This window comes from Tamandua tetradactyla, chromosome 5 (genome assembly GCF_023851605.1).
Source record: "Tamandua tetradactyla isolate mTamTet1 chromosome 5, mTamTet1.pri, whole genome shotgun sequence".
Classification (NCBI taxonomy): domain Eukaryota; kingdom Metazoa; phylum Chordata; class Mammalia; order Pilosa; family Myrmecophagidae; genus Tamandua; species Tamandua tetradactyla.
Genome location: NC_135331.1, coordinates 9209260 through 9225442, shown reverse-complemented (window position 1 = coordinate 9225442; position 16183 = coordinate 9209260). Strand labels below are relative to the sequence as shown.

General features: G+C 36.8%; 2 protein-coding genes across 7 annotated transcripts in view; both read left to right on the top strand.

The window, feature by feature from the left end:
• Nucleotides 1-3158, top strand: part of DENR (density regulated re-initiation and release factor) — a 37976-nt gene extending 34818 nt beyond the window's left edge. For both annotated transcript variants that reach the window (XM_077159709.1, XM_077159710.1), the window contains exons 6-8: nucleotides 1646-1762; nucleotides 2617-2756; nucleotides 2869-3158. In XM_077159709.1, the coding sequence (XP_077015824.1) occupies nucleotides 1646-1762; nucleotides 2617-2756; nucleotides 2869-2913 (302 nt within the window). In that variant the 3' untranslated portion in view covers nucleotides 2914-3158. The remainder of the gene's footprint in view (nucleotides 1-1645; nucleotides 1763-2616; nucleotides 2757-2868) is intronic.
• A 4564-nt stretch (nucleotides 3159-7722) lies between these two features.
• Nucleotides 7723-16183, top strand: part of CCDC62 (coiled-coil domain containing 62) — a 40586-nt gene continuing 32125 nt past the window's right edge. For 2 of the 5 annotated variants that reach the window (XM_077159707.1, XM_077159706.1), the window contains exons 1-4: nucleotides 7734-7925; nucleotides 10451-10643; nucleotides 13122-13288; nucleotides 14400-14501. In XM_077159707.1, the coding sequence (XP_077015822.1) occupies nucleotides 7890-7925; nucleotides 10451-10643; nucleotides 13122-13288; nucleotides 14400-14501 (498 nt within the window). In that variant the 5' untranslated portion in view covers nucleotides 7734-7889. Of the gene's footprint in view, nucleotides 7926-10450; nucleotides 10644-13121; nucleotides 13289-14399; nucleotides 14502-16183 lie in introns of all 5 variants that reach the window. The other 3 variants (XM_077159708.1, XR_013175532.1, XM_077159705.1) reach the window with 3 other exon arrangements.

Genomic DNA, 16183 nt, shown 5'->3' with positions numbered 1-16183 from the left:
GGTTTCTCTTGTGTGTAGATTGTTTTCCTCTTGCTGCTTTCAGGATGTTTTGCTTCTCTTCAACATTTGACAGACTGATTAGTATGTGTCTTGGGGAAGCCTATTTGGATATATTCTATTTGGAGATCATTGGGCTTCTTTGAGTTGCATATTTATGTCTTTTAATAAAAGTTGAGAAGTTTGCCCCATTATATCCTCAGTAATCCTCCTAGCCTTTTACTCTTTTATTCTTCTGGGATACCGATGATTCTTACATTTGTGTTCTTTGTTTTGTCCCTCATTTTCCTGAGATCCCACTCAAATTTTTCCATCTTTTTTGTCATTTGTTTTTTTGTGTGTTCAGACTCAGTAGTTCTGTCCTCTAGTTTGCTTGTTCTTTCTTCTGCCTCTTCAAACCTGCTGTTGTGTGTCTCTAGTATATTTTTATTTGGTCTACAGCATCTTAAATCTCTGTCATATCTGCTATTTTTCTTTCAAATTCCTCTTTATGCTCTTCTAGTGTCTTATTGATCTCCTTGATTTCATTAACCATCCCGTTGATTTTATTTAGTAAAGTTACATGAACATCTTTGATTAGTTGTTCCGAAGTCTGTGTCTCCTCTGATATTTTAGTTTGGTCATTAGACTGGACCATATCTGTCTGCATCTTCATACGGTTAGTGAGCTTCTGTTGTCTTTGTGACATGTGAATGTGTTAATTGGGTTCCTTTGGGTGCTGATTTCCTTCAGTATTCAAAAGCTCTGTATTTGCGTGATGGGTAACGAGCAGGGTGCAGGGTGTGGGGAGCAGCCCAGCAGTGTGGTGATGGGTTGCAGTGTGGGTGTATGCACGGATCGGGGACTCTATGCTGGTGCCTGTGAGCGTGGGGTGCGGGCCATGGTGTGTGGTTGTGCAGGGTAGGGGCCGGGGGAGGCTCCGTGCAGTCAGACAGGCCTTGCAGCACAGGAGCAGGTGTGGCATGGGAGACAGAGGTAAGGTGCAGTAGGAGGCAGATGGGGGTGCTGAGCAGATGTGCCGGGGCTGGTATGTAGGTAGGATGTGTGTGTGTGTGAAGTGTGTGGGTCATGGGTGTCAGGGTGTGTGGTGCAGAAGTCAGGGCACAGGGAGGTTGAGGTGCAGGTGTATCCTTGCGCAGGTGAAGAGGTCCAGGAGGTCCAGGATGCATTTGTGTGTTGTAGGAGTATGGCACAGGTCACGGAGGTTGTGGGACATCTGTTAGGCATGGGTGATGGTGGGTGGGTGGGGCCCTGGTGTGGGTCCGCAGGTGCAGGGGTGGGATGAGGTAGTGATGCCTGGTTGTGCAGGCAGAGGCTGTTTGGCAGAGATGTGCCTGAGAGCACGTGACAGCTGTGGGCGAAGGCCAGATGTGTTGTGAGGTGGGGCAAAGGTGTGCACATGTGCAGGGCAGGGCTGTGGGATAAAGGAAGTAGGTGGCTGTGCTGGTGTGTGGATCTGGGGGCCAGGGCCTTGGTGTGTGTGTGGGTCTGGGGGATATGGCCCTCTATTTATTAATTTTATATTAGAGAAAATAAACTTTTAAAATTAATATATAATACCTTTTGAAAATAAAGTTAAATTCTTGTTATTCTGTAATTATGTTTAAAGTGAAACAATTAATGCTGAACTCTTTTTTTAATAACAAAGGTGGAAGGGGTCAAATAAAACAAAAAAAGAAGACCGTGCCACAAAAGGTTACGATAGCCAAAATTCCCAGAGCAAAGAAGAAATATGTAACAAGAGTGTGTGGCCTTGCAACTTTTGGTGAGTTTCGGCTTAAGTACATTTAAAGTATGAAAGTATATACTATATTCTCTCTCTTTTAAAAATCTGATATCATGAAAACTTTATAGGTCTATATTTTAAGAAGATATAAAACAAGTTTTACATTTCTAACTTTGGCTTCAATATCAGATTTTGGTGAAATTTAAAAATCTTTTGTGCATCCTTTCTGGAATTCCTATTGGGGCACATTTCTTATAGGTTGAGGAGAGCAGGATAGGATTCTCCTTGAAGCCTACCAGTGCCGCTCCTCTGTCCTCTGCAGGCTTGGTGGCAGAGGGATGCAAAATGCCTCACCCACTCTGGGAATGACAGTAGAGGGGGAAGGTGGGTAGCAGCAGATCAGTCTGCTTCAGAACCCCTTCAGGCCTTGAATGAATAGTGACACTGGGGTGAAAATGTAAACCCAAGGTCCCTTCATGTGACAATACAGATCGAAAAACAGTCGCTGCACGACATAAATATTAAGGTTTGTTTCAATTTTGTACATGTTTCTTTTATAAAAGGGGGTACTTTAAAGTTTATATGTATATGTATTCTTGGATTTATTTTGGTTTTACTGTATGAAATATGAATGATGTTATTTTTATGTACTGAGGCTTTATTTGACCTTGAAAATATAAGGTGACTTAAGACCAGTCACTCTGATAGTTTGTAATTATTGTTCTGAAAGGAATATGAAACCCATTAAAGCAGTACTGAATAGAAGAATGATAAAAAAAAGAATACTGTTTTATAAATTTCAACTGCAGATTAAATTTCGAAATGGAAAATATATACTTGACACATAATTCCAATTATAGGTCTTTCTCTTTCTTTTTTTTTTAAAAAAACAGAAATTGATCTTAAAGAAGCACAAAGGTTTTTTGCTCAGAAATTCTCCTGTGGTGCCTCAGTAACAGGGGAGGATGAGATCATCATTCAGGGAGACTTCACAGATGACATAATTGATGTCATTCAGGAGAAGTGGCCAGAGGTGAGTATGTGGAATGCATTCATCCACAGAAATAAATTTATAAAGCAAGTTACTTCCATATTTTCTCATTTGATAGCACAACTCATGAAATGTAATTATTTATATTTAATAGGTGGATGATGACAGCATAGAAGATCTTGGAGAAGTAAAGAAGTGATTTTGAAAGCTTGTCTGTATTTAATGGTATGAACTGAAAGTTGATATGGCCAAAGGGAGGGAGGCCTTTTAAAAATATAGATATTTATAGTAAAACTTGTAGATTACCCTTGTCCTTGGCATATTTTCACTGTTCTGTACAAGGCTGCTTGTTTTTTTATTGCCAAAGTCTAATAAACAGGGGAGACTGTCATGCTTATGCATGAAATAGAACTTGGTCAAATAAAAAATTTTGATCATTTGGTACTGACTGTCTCTTCTCTCTTTTTAACTTTTGGGAAAATACTATATACCTTTCGTGGGAAGTATTTCTGTTGTTTATTTTACTGTTTTAAAGCTGAGTAATTTTTAAAAAGAATTTCAATTTGGCTTCCTTACCAGTAACATCTGTCTCCTTGATTTTGTGGTTAAATTTGCTTCATTGTTAGCAGCAAAATCCACTTTGTGGGGCAGGCCACAGTGGCTCAGCACGTAGAGTTCTTGCCTGCCGTGCCAGAGACCTGGGTTCAATCCCCGGCGCCTGCCCACGCGAAAAAAAAAATCCATTTTATGGGCATTTTAACATGCTATTTAAAAAAAAAATTTTTATTAATAAAACAACACAAAAACATACAAATAAAATAGTCTTAACATACAAACATTCCATATGTGGTGTACAATCACTGGCTCACAGTATCATCACATAGTTGTGTATTCATCACCATGATCATTTTTTTGAAAATTTGCATCACTCTAGAAAAAGAAAAAAGAAAAAACTCATACATACCATACCCCTCACTCATCCCTCTCATTGACCACTAGTATTTCCAACTACCCAATTTATTTAAACTTTGTTCCCCCTATTATTTATTTTTTATCCATATTTTTTGGTCATCTGTCCATACCCTAGTTAAAGGGAGCATCAGACACAAGGTTTTCATAATCACACAGTCACATTGTAAAAGCTATATCATTATACAATCATCTTCAAGAAACAAGACTACTGGAACATAGCTCTACAGTTTCAGGCACTTCACTCCAGCCACTCCAATACACCATAAACTAAAAATGGAGTGTCTATATATAATGCGTAAGAATAACCTCCAGGATAACATCTCAACTCTGTTTGAAATCTGTCAGTCACTGACACTTTATTTTGTCTTATTTCTCTTTTCCTCCTTTTGGTCACGAAGTTTTTCTCAATCCCTTGATGCTGGGCCCCACGTCATCCTGGAATTTCTGTCCCTGTTGCCCGGGAGATTTACACCCCTGGGAGTCATGTCCCATGTAGAGGGGAGGGCAGTGAGTTTACTTGCCATGTTGGCTTAGAGAGAGAGAGGCCACATCTGAGCAACAAAGGAGGTTCTCTGGGGGTGATTCTTGGGCTAATTTTAAATAGGCTTAGTCTGTCCTTTCAGGAATGTTTCATAGGGGCAACCCCCAAAATCAAGAGCTTGGCCTATTGATTTGGTTGTCCCCACTACTTGCTAGAATATCAGAAGTTCTTCAAGTGGGGAAGATGAATATTGCCCCCCTTTTCCCCATTCCCCCAGGGGACTTTGCAAATACTTCTTTATTCACTATCCAAATCTCTCTGGGATTTATTGGGGTATCACATTAATCTGGACAAACCAACAAAATCTCATGCCCTATTCAAGATTCCATGTACTTATGGTGTTTAACATACTTTTGGTAGGAGTTGTTCAACCTTTTCTGGAGATTAGTTGGTAAAGTTTTTAGACATCTTAAAACCATCTGCACTATTCTACCCAGTAAGCCACTTCTCTGATGTTATCCTAAAGAAATAATCAATCTTGCATAAAACCTATAGACGATGTGTTCATCATAATGTTATTCAGAAAATAAAAAAATTGCAAATGAAATAAAGGAATAGTTGATAGATAAAAGACATTATGGTGCATCATATGGTGAATATTATGCATATGTTTGAATATCATATTTTCCAAGAAACTTGGAAACATATTTGGTAATATTAAGTAAGAAGGCAGACCCCAAATTCATTTTATACATTCATTATTACTCTTTTGAGTGGAAGACCATTCAGGGAGGCTGAGAGTTCTTCTGGCATAACTTACTTGAATAAAATTTTGCTAACCAATTAAAAATATTTCACACCCATGTGCAATAATATAATCTGGGAAATAGTTGAAACATACTTTATCATAAGGGAAACAGTTACAGTGCATTCTAATCAGTTCATTAAATGAATTTAAACTTTGCTTTTATAAGATCTGAAGTGAGGTACTACAAATTGAAAAGCGGAATTGTGGTATAGACATCTTGGAGACATAGAACTCAATGAAACCATTGTTTATTGCCATGCAAGTTGCAATCTTGAATGAATGAATGTCTTTTTAAAAAATTAAAGTCTTAGGGAAAAAGCATAATAAAGATGTAACTTAAGAAAATGAAATTCCACATTAACTGTCAGTTTTACTAAATAGGATTATCTGATGAAGGAAATTCATCTATCAAAAGCATTTAGCATGTGTTATATATGTATTCTTTTGGTACTGGTAGATGTCTGTGTGGCTGTGTCAATATATGTGACTCCATGTAAAGATTCTTAATGTTCACAGTTCTTGGCAAACACAGTTTCAGTCCTATATAGCCAGAAGTGGATGTTACTGCAGGGAAATGCAGGATTAAAATTATTTTTATGTATGACTTATGTGTGGATCTTTTTCTTTGACCTAAAATGCAACCTAGTTTAATATTTGATTAAAGTGTAGTAATAATAGTTCAAGGATTGACTTTACTTCCTGTATTATCTTGAATTTATGTATGTATTATATAAATGTTTTCATAGCCTAGTATTTTTAGCAAAAAGAATACCAAATGTTAAAAAGCCTTATTTCACATGTATGGAATTTGCCATGATTAAGCTGACAACTTCAAATGCAAATAGTTTTGATATGGAGTATTTTATTCATTTTTAAAAAAGTGGATCCTGACAAGTAATTTTATACTTCTTTTTTAGTTATTACATAAAAGCCTCAGTAAGTCAGCTGTCGCTTAGATATAACCTGAGGTAGCTTTCTCACTATCCTAGACAAAAAGTTGAAAAATTACTATTTGAAAATGAATTCTACCTTTTAAGGCATGTCTTAGTTATTTACTTAATTCCTTTACCTAGGAAATAAGGTAGGGAGTCTGAAATCCATTTAAGTCTTCTGTTTAGGTCAGACTATGTATGATGTAAAGTCAGATGCACTGCAATTCTTGCAAATAATTTTTAAAAAATGTTCTTCTCTAATGATTTTTTTTTGTTTTAAAACCATTGAGGATCTAAAATACTGAGATTTTTAAATCTGCAACTAGTCATAATAATCTACTCCTTAAACATTGTATTTGTATTTACTAGCCATAATAACCATGTAAGATGAGCCTCATTTTTCATGACTTTCTTGTATACCTACATTTACAGTGAGTTTTAGCAGTGTGGTTGCCTGGTGAACCGTGGCATTTAAGGGTCTCCTAGAAAAACAAATCTTACAATGATGAAATCTGAGAAGGATGTGAATTAGAATCCTATTTCAGTTCAAAAAGTGACCATTCAACCTATCTTCCTTTTTGATCTTTCTCTTTCCACCACCAAGAATTATTGTAGTCATCTACTGATACCTTTTAACTAGTCAGAATTTGCTTTCTTGATTTAAAATTGCAAGAGTCTTGTTGGTTCTCCTCAACAGAAGCCTATCCTGAGGGCCTATCCTGAGGAGGAGAGTGTCACCCAAATCAGTAATTTTGCTTTTCCATTTTTAGACCATCTAGTATAAACACCAGTGCATGCATGTTCTGCCAATTTGTATTCAACCAAAGAAGTAAAATTAAAGTTGAAATAACTATCAGAAGGTATTTGGTAATTTTTTTTAACTTTTTTTATTGTATAGTATAACATATATACAAAGCAAAGAAATAAAAAGCAATAGTTTTCAAAGCACTCTTCAAAAAGTGATTACAGGACAGATCCTAGAGTTTGTCATGGGCTACTATACCATCCTCTCAGATTTTTCCTTCCAGCTGCCCCAGAATATAGGCTAGAGGACTTAAGATATTTGATAATTTATCTTGCCCGTAACACTATCTAATGGGTTAAGTATTAAGGAATGATCAACCAGGGGTTAAATATGATAAGCACTGACTCTTCATAGTCGTGTTTGTATATAATATCGTGAGTCAAAAGAGGGCGTGACTTGACACAACACATGAAAAAGCTTAGATTCACCCCACAACGATAAAGTGCCACTGATCTCATTATGCAAAAACTACATCAAGAGTCAAGAGTAAAAATTTTTTTTCTCTTCATCTGTGGTATTTTTGGTTTAGAGCTCTCTGAAAGGTTGGGCAGCTGCTGCTACCCACAGGCCTTGGCGTCTGTCTCCATTCATTCATGGAGCGCCAGGCACTGCCAGGTATACAAAACAGTGAACAAGACTGAACTCATAGTAACTGCGCAGCCCAAATATCAAACAAACAAACAGGAAGATGGGGACACAGAAATGCCCTTTAATATATCGTAATCATTCACTGGGTACGGGAAAAAAAAAAAAAAAAAAGTTCATCTAGGACCTGATATCGCTGAAGACCTAAAACGTGAGTAATAGATTCTTCTTTCTCAGAATAAACCATCTCGAAGCCCCCAGATCCAACGTGGAGGAACAAAACGCTAAAGAAGTGGGAACAGCTGGGTTGCGCCCGGACGAGCTCCCTACGCTGCAGCCTCGAGCCTCTCGGCCTCGGCTCGCGCAGCGCGAAGATGTCGCGATAACCGCAGTGGCCCCTGCGCGACGCCGTAGGTCCGAGCCGACTGGGCGCGTCTGAGCTGGGCAGGCGGTTTGTGCGGGCTTGCGGGGGCCGGCCGCGGGCGCCGGGCTGCGGGGCAGCCGGCTCGCCCCGCCGCTGCGGGCGGGCGCGCCTATGGCATTTCGAAGGTGACGCTGCCTCCACCGACTCTACGCGGCGGAGGAAACACCTATGAACCCTTCGGCGACCTTCCTCGCCCGGCGTCAGGTGAGCCGACGCGTCGGAGCGCCGCGGTGCGAGGGGAGGGCAAACCGCTTGAAAGGACTGTGCATTTGGCCAGATTCTGGCGGCGTGGTTTGTTTTGTTTTTAAAGAACGCGTTTTGCTTTGAAACAGTACACAGCTATATAGAGTGAAAACTGAAGGTCGCATCCGTTTTCTTAACCTAATAAAACAGAATGTTATTTCGTCCGGGCCGCAAGTCTCGAGGACTAGGTGCTCGCTTTTTCCTAACAGTTGGCGTCCCCAAAGCTGGTTTTCTGTCCGCCACTTGGCTTGGTTTCCTTACTTTTACACCAGCCTTGCGAGAGGAGTGCTCTTCATAACCGCAGTTTAGTGGTGGCGGTGTTTTTGGTGGTATTGGTTTGTGGTCGGCTTTTTTTCTTTAATTTTTAGAGCAGTTGTAGGTTTACAGGAAAATTGCACAAAAACACTGAGTTCCTATGTACCGCACCTCCCTTCTTTTTCCCTGTCATTAGCATTTTGCATTAATGTGGTATGTTTGTAACAATTGATGAAGCAATATTATCATAATTACATTATTAACTGAAGTCTAATAATTTACATTAGGGTTCTCTCTTTGTGAAGTTGTGCCTGTGTGTGTTTTTTTTAAATTGTGGTAGTATATATACAACATAAAATTTCACATTTTAACTTTTCAAATATACAATTCGGTGGTGTTAATTACATTCACAATATTGTGCTATTGTCACTACCATCCAGTACCAAAACTTCCGTCACCCCAAACATAATTTCACCAGAAAGTCCTGAAAATGGGCTTGCCTGAGATTTTCCAGCTGAAGGATTCTTAGTCTCATTTTCTTGTTTTATCAGTGGTTTTCCACCTGAATGATTTTTAGTTTCATTATCTTGTTTTATTTATCAGTGTGTACTAAGATGCTTGCTTTTTGGCTAGTTTTCCTCTGCTGTAATATAAGCTCCTTGCCTGGTGTGTTCATTGCTGTATCTTTAGCCGCTGGCACTCAGTCAGTTTGTTGAAAGAATGAATGAATGGTTTACTAGGTCGGGAGTTCAAGTTATGTCTGTAACTGGGATTCCCTAACTCCATATTCCATCTTTTCAGTAAACTACCCTTACCCTTTTTTTTAAATGTCTCCCTACATGTGTATGTTCTTCTATATCTACCCGTACACACGCAGATGAATATGTGATATGTATATCATGGAGAATTTTGTTCACAACTTTTTTTTTGGGGGGGGGGGAGTTGGGGTTGCTTGGGCTGGAAATCGAACCTAGGTCTCCCACATGGCAGGTGAGAATTCTACTGCTGAACTCTGCATGCACTCTGTACTCAGTTAATAAGAAACTGTAATCCATTCATCATTATTTACTTACAAATCTTACTTTTCAAAAAGCAGTAATGATGTACCTGTGCCACTGGTGTTAAGCTAGAACTCTTAAAGGAACACCTTTAGTTCTTTATTTCATAGAAGGGGGCTGTTCCATAATTCGAAATGTGACTTACAGTCTTAATAATAACTAGTGTTTGTTGAGTGTTTACTATATGTGCCACGCAGGGTTCCAGATGTTTTACATTATTTTGCTTAATTCTTACAACTCTAAGGAGAGGTAAGTGCTGTTACTACTTTTTCACAGCGAGAAAACTAAGGCTTAGAGAAGTTAAGTAACTTGCTCAAGGTTAAGTGGTTAATTCTAGATTACTACTTAAGTCAGACTAACTTCACTGCATTAGACATCAAAATTATGTATACTTAAAATGAATTATTGTAGATAACTTTGTTAGATATGAAAATAGCATCATGGTTATGTAAGAAATGTTCATTTTTAGAGATGCACGCTGAAGTTTCTAAGAGTGAAATAGTGTATTTTTTGTCAACAAAGGAAAGAACAGAAAATCGAAGCAGATGCTGCAAAATCTTAGTAATGGTAGAATCTAGATAATAAATATATGGGAATTTATTGTACTATTCTTGTCTTTTGTGTATGTTTGAAAATGTTGAATTTGGATGAGTCGCAATTTTAAATTATACTTGGTAGATTAAATGTGTTTAGATGGATCAGATGTTATCATTGTAATAACTATTTAACCCTGTAAGATTTAATTCTCTTTCTGTAGATTATAATTCCTAGTATTTAAAGTTAATTTTTTCATGTTTTCCTTTACTTGATTATTCTGGAATTACTAGGGCAGGGTAGGAAAATAGTATTTTTGATTGATGTAAGAAGTTGACAGTAAAGAAAAGAAAATGCAGAAACAGGTTTGTTTGTGGTTAGCCACTAGAGGTATTACAAGTTGATTCCCACTTTTTCAGAGTGATATGACAGAGGGTGATAGAAAGAGAGTGCATGATAGGGTTGAACTTGTAAATATACCTAATTTTGATGGCATGTTATTAATAGTGACTAAAACTTAATTTATCTAACTACCTAGAATTGGCAGCAAAAGAAGATGAATTTATTTGAAAATATGATTTGGCTGATGTATATTATTGATTAGTTATGTTTTGACATAAAACCACTTTCTTTGTTCAGGACATCGGGTCAGAAGTTGAGGTTTCCACTATTGAGAAACAAAGGAAAGAATTGCATCTGCTAATTGGAGAACTGAAAGATCGCGATAAAGAGCTCAATGATATGGTTGCCGTCCATCAAAGACAGCTTCTTTCATGGGAAGAGGATCGGCAGAAAGTATTGACTTTGGAAGAACGATGCAGCAAATTAGAAGGTCAGAAATACATTCACCAACTTCTGTTATATACTTCTATACTCAACGTGATTTAAGGGGAAGATACAGAAGAAATCGAGAACACAAACCCTGCGTTCCTGGGATTTAGCCTACTTGATGATAGAAGTATTGATGAACACTCACAATTGAAAAGACAAACAAATGGAAATGAAAGTAGGGTAAACGAAGTACTTAAATTTGAAAGAGATGCTAGGTAAAGCTCCATCTAACATGGGGGTGATGTCAAGGTTGTACCTGAAGGAAGTTAGTTTTGAGCTAGAATATGAATAAAGATGCCATACAACTGGCCTTTTTTTTTTTTTCTCCTTGAACTGATGCAAAGATTTTAAACTTTTGGTATTGATCTTGATTTGAAGTACCTAAAATGGTCATCTTTTACAGTTATGGCAGTTTTAACATGTAATCTCTGTCAAAAATGGCTTGCAGAAAATTTTTTATCTCCATATTTTGTCATCCCTTTAGTGCTGCCTTGAAGTGAATATTCTAATGAGATAAGATTACTAGAATGTATCACAGAGGAAAGCATTTGATATGTTTAGTAGAAAGATAACCACGTAGTAACTTATTTTTTACTTATATTTTATAAAGGATTCTGTAAAAGTGATTATCTAAATATGAATCATTTTCCATTTTTTGAATGACTGTTCTAGTTTGCTAGCTGCTGGAATGCAATGTACCAGAAATGAAATGGCTTTTAAAAGGGGTAATTTAATTAAAGTTGCTAATTTACAATTCTAATGCCGAGAAAATGTCCCAATTAAAACAGTTCTATAGAAATGTCCAATATAAGGCATCCAGGGAAAGATACCTTGGTTCAGGAGGGCCAATGAAGTTCAGGGTTTCTCTCTCAAGTGAGAAGGGACATGGCAAACACGGCATCATCTGCTAGCTTTCTCTCCTGGTTTCCTGTTTCATGAAGCTCCCTGGGAGGTATTTTCCTTCCTCATCTCCAAAGGTCACTGGCTGGTGGACTCACTGCTTCTTCTGGCTACATTGTTCTGCTCTCTCAGAATCTCCTCCTTTCTCCAAAATATTTCCTCTTTTATAGGATTCCAGTAAAGTAATCAAGACCCACCTGGAATGCATAGAGACACATCTCCACCTAATTCAGCTTAACAACCACTCTTGATTGAGTCACATCTCCAGGAAGATGATCTAAATTTCAAACATATAGTATTGAATAGGGTTTAGAAGAAATGGCTGCCTTTACAAAATGGGATTCGAATTAAAACATGGCTTTTCTAGGGTACATACATCCTTTCAAACTGGCACACCATCTAATTTTACTCTGACTATGCATACACTCACACACAGTGTGAGTACAACGTACACACACAATGTTTAATATGGTTGCACATTAAATGTAGTATGATATCTCTTGTATAAACATTTTAAAAACAAAGATAACAGATTATATATCACTATCAGTTTCTGATTCAAAAAATGGTCAAAATACTTGATAGGCATATCATGAAAAGAGGAAAATTGAATGGCCAATAAATATATAAAAAGGTTTCTGTTCTTATTAGTAATTAGGGAAATGCAAATTAGAGCCATAATGAGATAACATTTAACATCTGTGAGACTGACAAAAATTATCAAGTGTTGCTAAAGATGTGGCACAAAGGAAATCAGTTGGTACAACAACTTTGGAAAACTGTTTGGTAGTATCTGGATAAAGCTGGATATATACGTATTCTATGACTGAACATATACAGATGATTCACTTAAGGATCTTGTTAAAATGTAGATTCTGATTCACTAAGTCTGGCGGCTAAGAGTCTACATTTCTAACAAGTTCCCAGATGATGCTAATGCTGCTAGTCCAAAGAACAACATTTTGCAAGGCTCTAGAGAAACTCCCAAATACAGTTACAGGAATACTCAGAGCAGCACTGTTAATAGCCACAAAATAGAAACAACCCAAATGACCAACAATAGTAGAATGGGTAAATAAATTTTGGTATAATCATATAATGGAATGTTATTTAGTATTTAAAGTGCACAGACATGGATTACATGTCACAACGTAGATGAATCTTGGGATAAATGGAAAAAGCAGACAGAAGGATTCCTAGAGTATAATTCCATTTATATATGGTTCAAGCTAATAGGGATGTGGTTATAGGTGATAAAACTATTAAAAACTATAATAAAAAGCAAGGAAATGAATACCGTGAGATTGGAGAGTCTTTGTTCAGGAAGTGCTCTCCGCAGGGAGCTCTGGGATGCTGACAGTGTTCTGTTTCTTGACTAGGGACAAAGTACACTAAAATTCACTGTAACTGTGTGTTAAACTGCAGACAAATGAATTTTATGATTTCCAATATGTTCATTTCACAATTAAAAGTGTTTTATAGAAGGGGTAATCTTTTAAAAAACTCTTTTAGCCACTGATTTTGAAAACACATATTAGGCTTCGGATTTGACCACAAATATTGATGAAATTTCCCACAGGTGAACTGCATAAAAGAAGTGAAATAATAAGGTCGCTCACGAAGAAGGTAAAAATCCTTGAATCTAATCAAAAAGAATGCCAAGCGGTTCTTCAGAAGACTCAACTGCAACTTCAAGAAATGGCTCAAAAGGCAACCCATGCTTCTCTCCTCTCTGAAGACCTTGAGGTTGGTTTTATTTTTTGATAAGTTTGAATAGTCCAAATTTTGTTTATGTTTCAGTCATGGAAAAATTAGGTTTAATATTTTCTATTAAAAATGCATGGTGTGTATATGAAAGTATATACATACATACAGACATCATTGTTTTGTATTCATTGTATTGTTTTGGTTAGCTGCACAGTGCTATCCTGTGCAACCAACCTGAGCTCAACCTTCGTGTAAACCCTTTTGTAGCTGTTTTACTGTTTGATTTAATAACAGTTATCATTTTATCCATTATGGGTTATTATAGAAAGCCTTCCTCAAAGTCTGAGATAAATATCTAGTTTTGGTAGCTTCAAACTATGTATTCTAAACTATTGTGTCTTATCAACGCCGTATTAGTGGCATATTGGGAATATACTGTAAGATTGACTTCAGATTTCTGTTCTAACTGGTCAATCATTAGATATTTTTGAGTGAATGTTTCATTATATTCAGTATAGTTGTGGTAATATCAGTCTTAATAATTCATAAGGATTAATCTAGATTTTATTTTGTGTCTTTTTTCAGAATAATATTCTAGACAGTTACTAGGTATAAAATAAATCTGTATCTATTGATATGATGAGTTAAGAATTGGAAGATACCATTTTAAGAAGTCTGCTTATTCTTTTTTCCAATGAATAAATACATCATTTATACAATAATTATATCAGATACAATTCTGTGGTTTGGAAGAATATTCCAATATGAAATTATTTCAGTGTAGAATAAAAAATAAGCAGAGAAGTTGACTAATTTTAGTTTATTTCAGAGAAAGAAAAATCTTACTAATCCAATTCTCATTCATTTTCTCCTCTCTTCCCAACCTAAAATTACACATACAAGACATTAGGAAATAGACAAGTATGCAGACATAACCGATATGATTCAGTAGAGCAAATATTGAGAGGAAACTAAGAATAACAGAGAGGTAGATATTTGTACTCCTTTTAATGAGTGCTTCCTTAGCAATCATTCTTTTTTATTAAAATAAGTTAAATAAACAGAAAAACTAAATAGATAAATGAGCACAGAATGTTCCTGATGATGGTAATGAACGCTTTAAAATGACTGCTTTATATGTTCCCTTTAGGCTAGAAATAACAATCTCAGCAATACATTAGTGGAACTCTCTGGTCAGGTAGGACAATTACAAGCTCGAGAACAGGCACTGACTACAATGATAAAGCTAAAGGTAATTAAAAATAGTATCTCCATTTGTCTGTAAACTTTGTAGTTTATGAAGAATATTCATGTGCATTATCTTTTAAGTCCTGTAGCAATCCCGAAATGTAGAGCTGTCAACATTGTTCTCATTTTAAAATTCTCATTCTGGCAACAAGGGAAACAAGTTTAAAATGACTTTCTCAAGGCACTGGGAGAGGAGGCAGGATTCCACTTTTGGTTTTCTGTTTCCAAAGCCTATCCTACAGCCTGCCATGCCTGAATTAACTTGTTCTCTGAGGTATCTGCTGTTAGGACTCATAAAATTATTGGCAGCAGGATTGTTCGGGTATGCTTTTTAAAATGGAGAAAAAACCTGCTATCTATCAAGCAGTTGATATAGCCACTAAAATGTAGTCACTTCTGCTATGAAGCATGTCTTTGACACAGATTATCTCATATGCAATTGGTCAGTGGGATAATGTTCGTATAAAGGTGAAGTCAGGCTAATTCATATGTGATTTTTCCCATCATGTTAATGTTTTGAAGTCATCAGGGGTAAGCTTGCTTAAATTAAAGAGAAAATTGTAAAAATCTACAGAATCATCTTTAGTCAAGTAGTTGTTATTAAGTGGCTTCAACTACCACTGTGGTTTCCGTCATAGAAACTATGTGACAAAGCTGTGAGTACTGATGAAGATGCTACAAAGGCATTTTCCTTGCATTGAAACAGTGCAATAATTAGACACCTACTTCCAGAGTCAGATTTTTTTTTTTTATTTTGATGAGAATAGTCTCTGTTAGAATCAAATGCCCTCCAGGACTTGTTTCTCAAAGGAACTAGTATGAGCCACATGAGGCTAAAAAGGATTTATCGACTGTGAAGCTACACGCAGATGCTAGTAGACACTTAACTGTCTTACTGTGTTTATTAGGAGTGTGTTTTTTTTTTTTTTTTTTTTTTTTTTTTTTGCTACTGGTCTGGTTACAAAGTTCTTTTGGTTTTGGAATGGTCTGCCCCAACCCTGTTTTTCTCATTAGTCTTCCTAATGTGATATTTGCAGAATAATGAGGGTTTTCAGGATTGCATATTTGCTGTAGTAGAAATACTTAAGCAGGAGTAAAACCTAATAATAATTATTCCAGGTCAGAGGTTGAGAGAGAGAACTTGTACTTATTATTTGTATATTTTTAGGTCGTCTTTGAATTATTTTTCAACAAGCATGTATCTTTTTTGTAATTAAAACAATACCCTCAACAATAAGCTTTTCTAATTTGGGTGAATTTGGGATAAGATCTTGGAATCTGTTCATTTTACCAAGCTGAAAAGAAAGGGAGGAAGGACTTACTTGGACCCATGGGACGTTATCTGGAATCCAAGAGTAAATCCCCCTCTCCGAGGGCTGTCAATCCTCCTGTTGCTATTACAGTTTCCTTGGGTAATTGAACTGTCTTGTAAACTTTTCTGAGAGAGTATAGCGTAATGGTTAAATGCATGGTTTTTCTGGCCAGCTGAGTAAATTCAAGTCACGGCTTGCTCACTTTCTAGTTATATAACCTTGGGCAAGTTAGGTTAACCTTTCTGTGCCGGTTTACTCATCTGACAAATGTCTGTAATAGTAGTTCCTACCTCATAAAGTTACTGTGAAGATTAAATAAGACATGCAAGTGCTTAGAACTAAACCTGGCACCAATGAGATCTTAAGGGTAAGC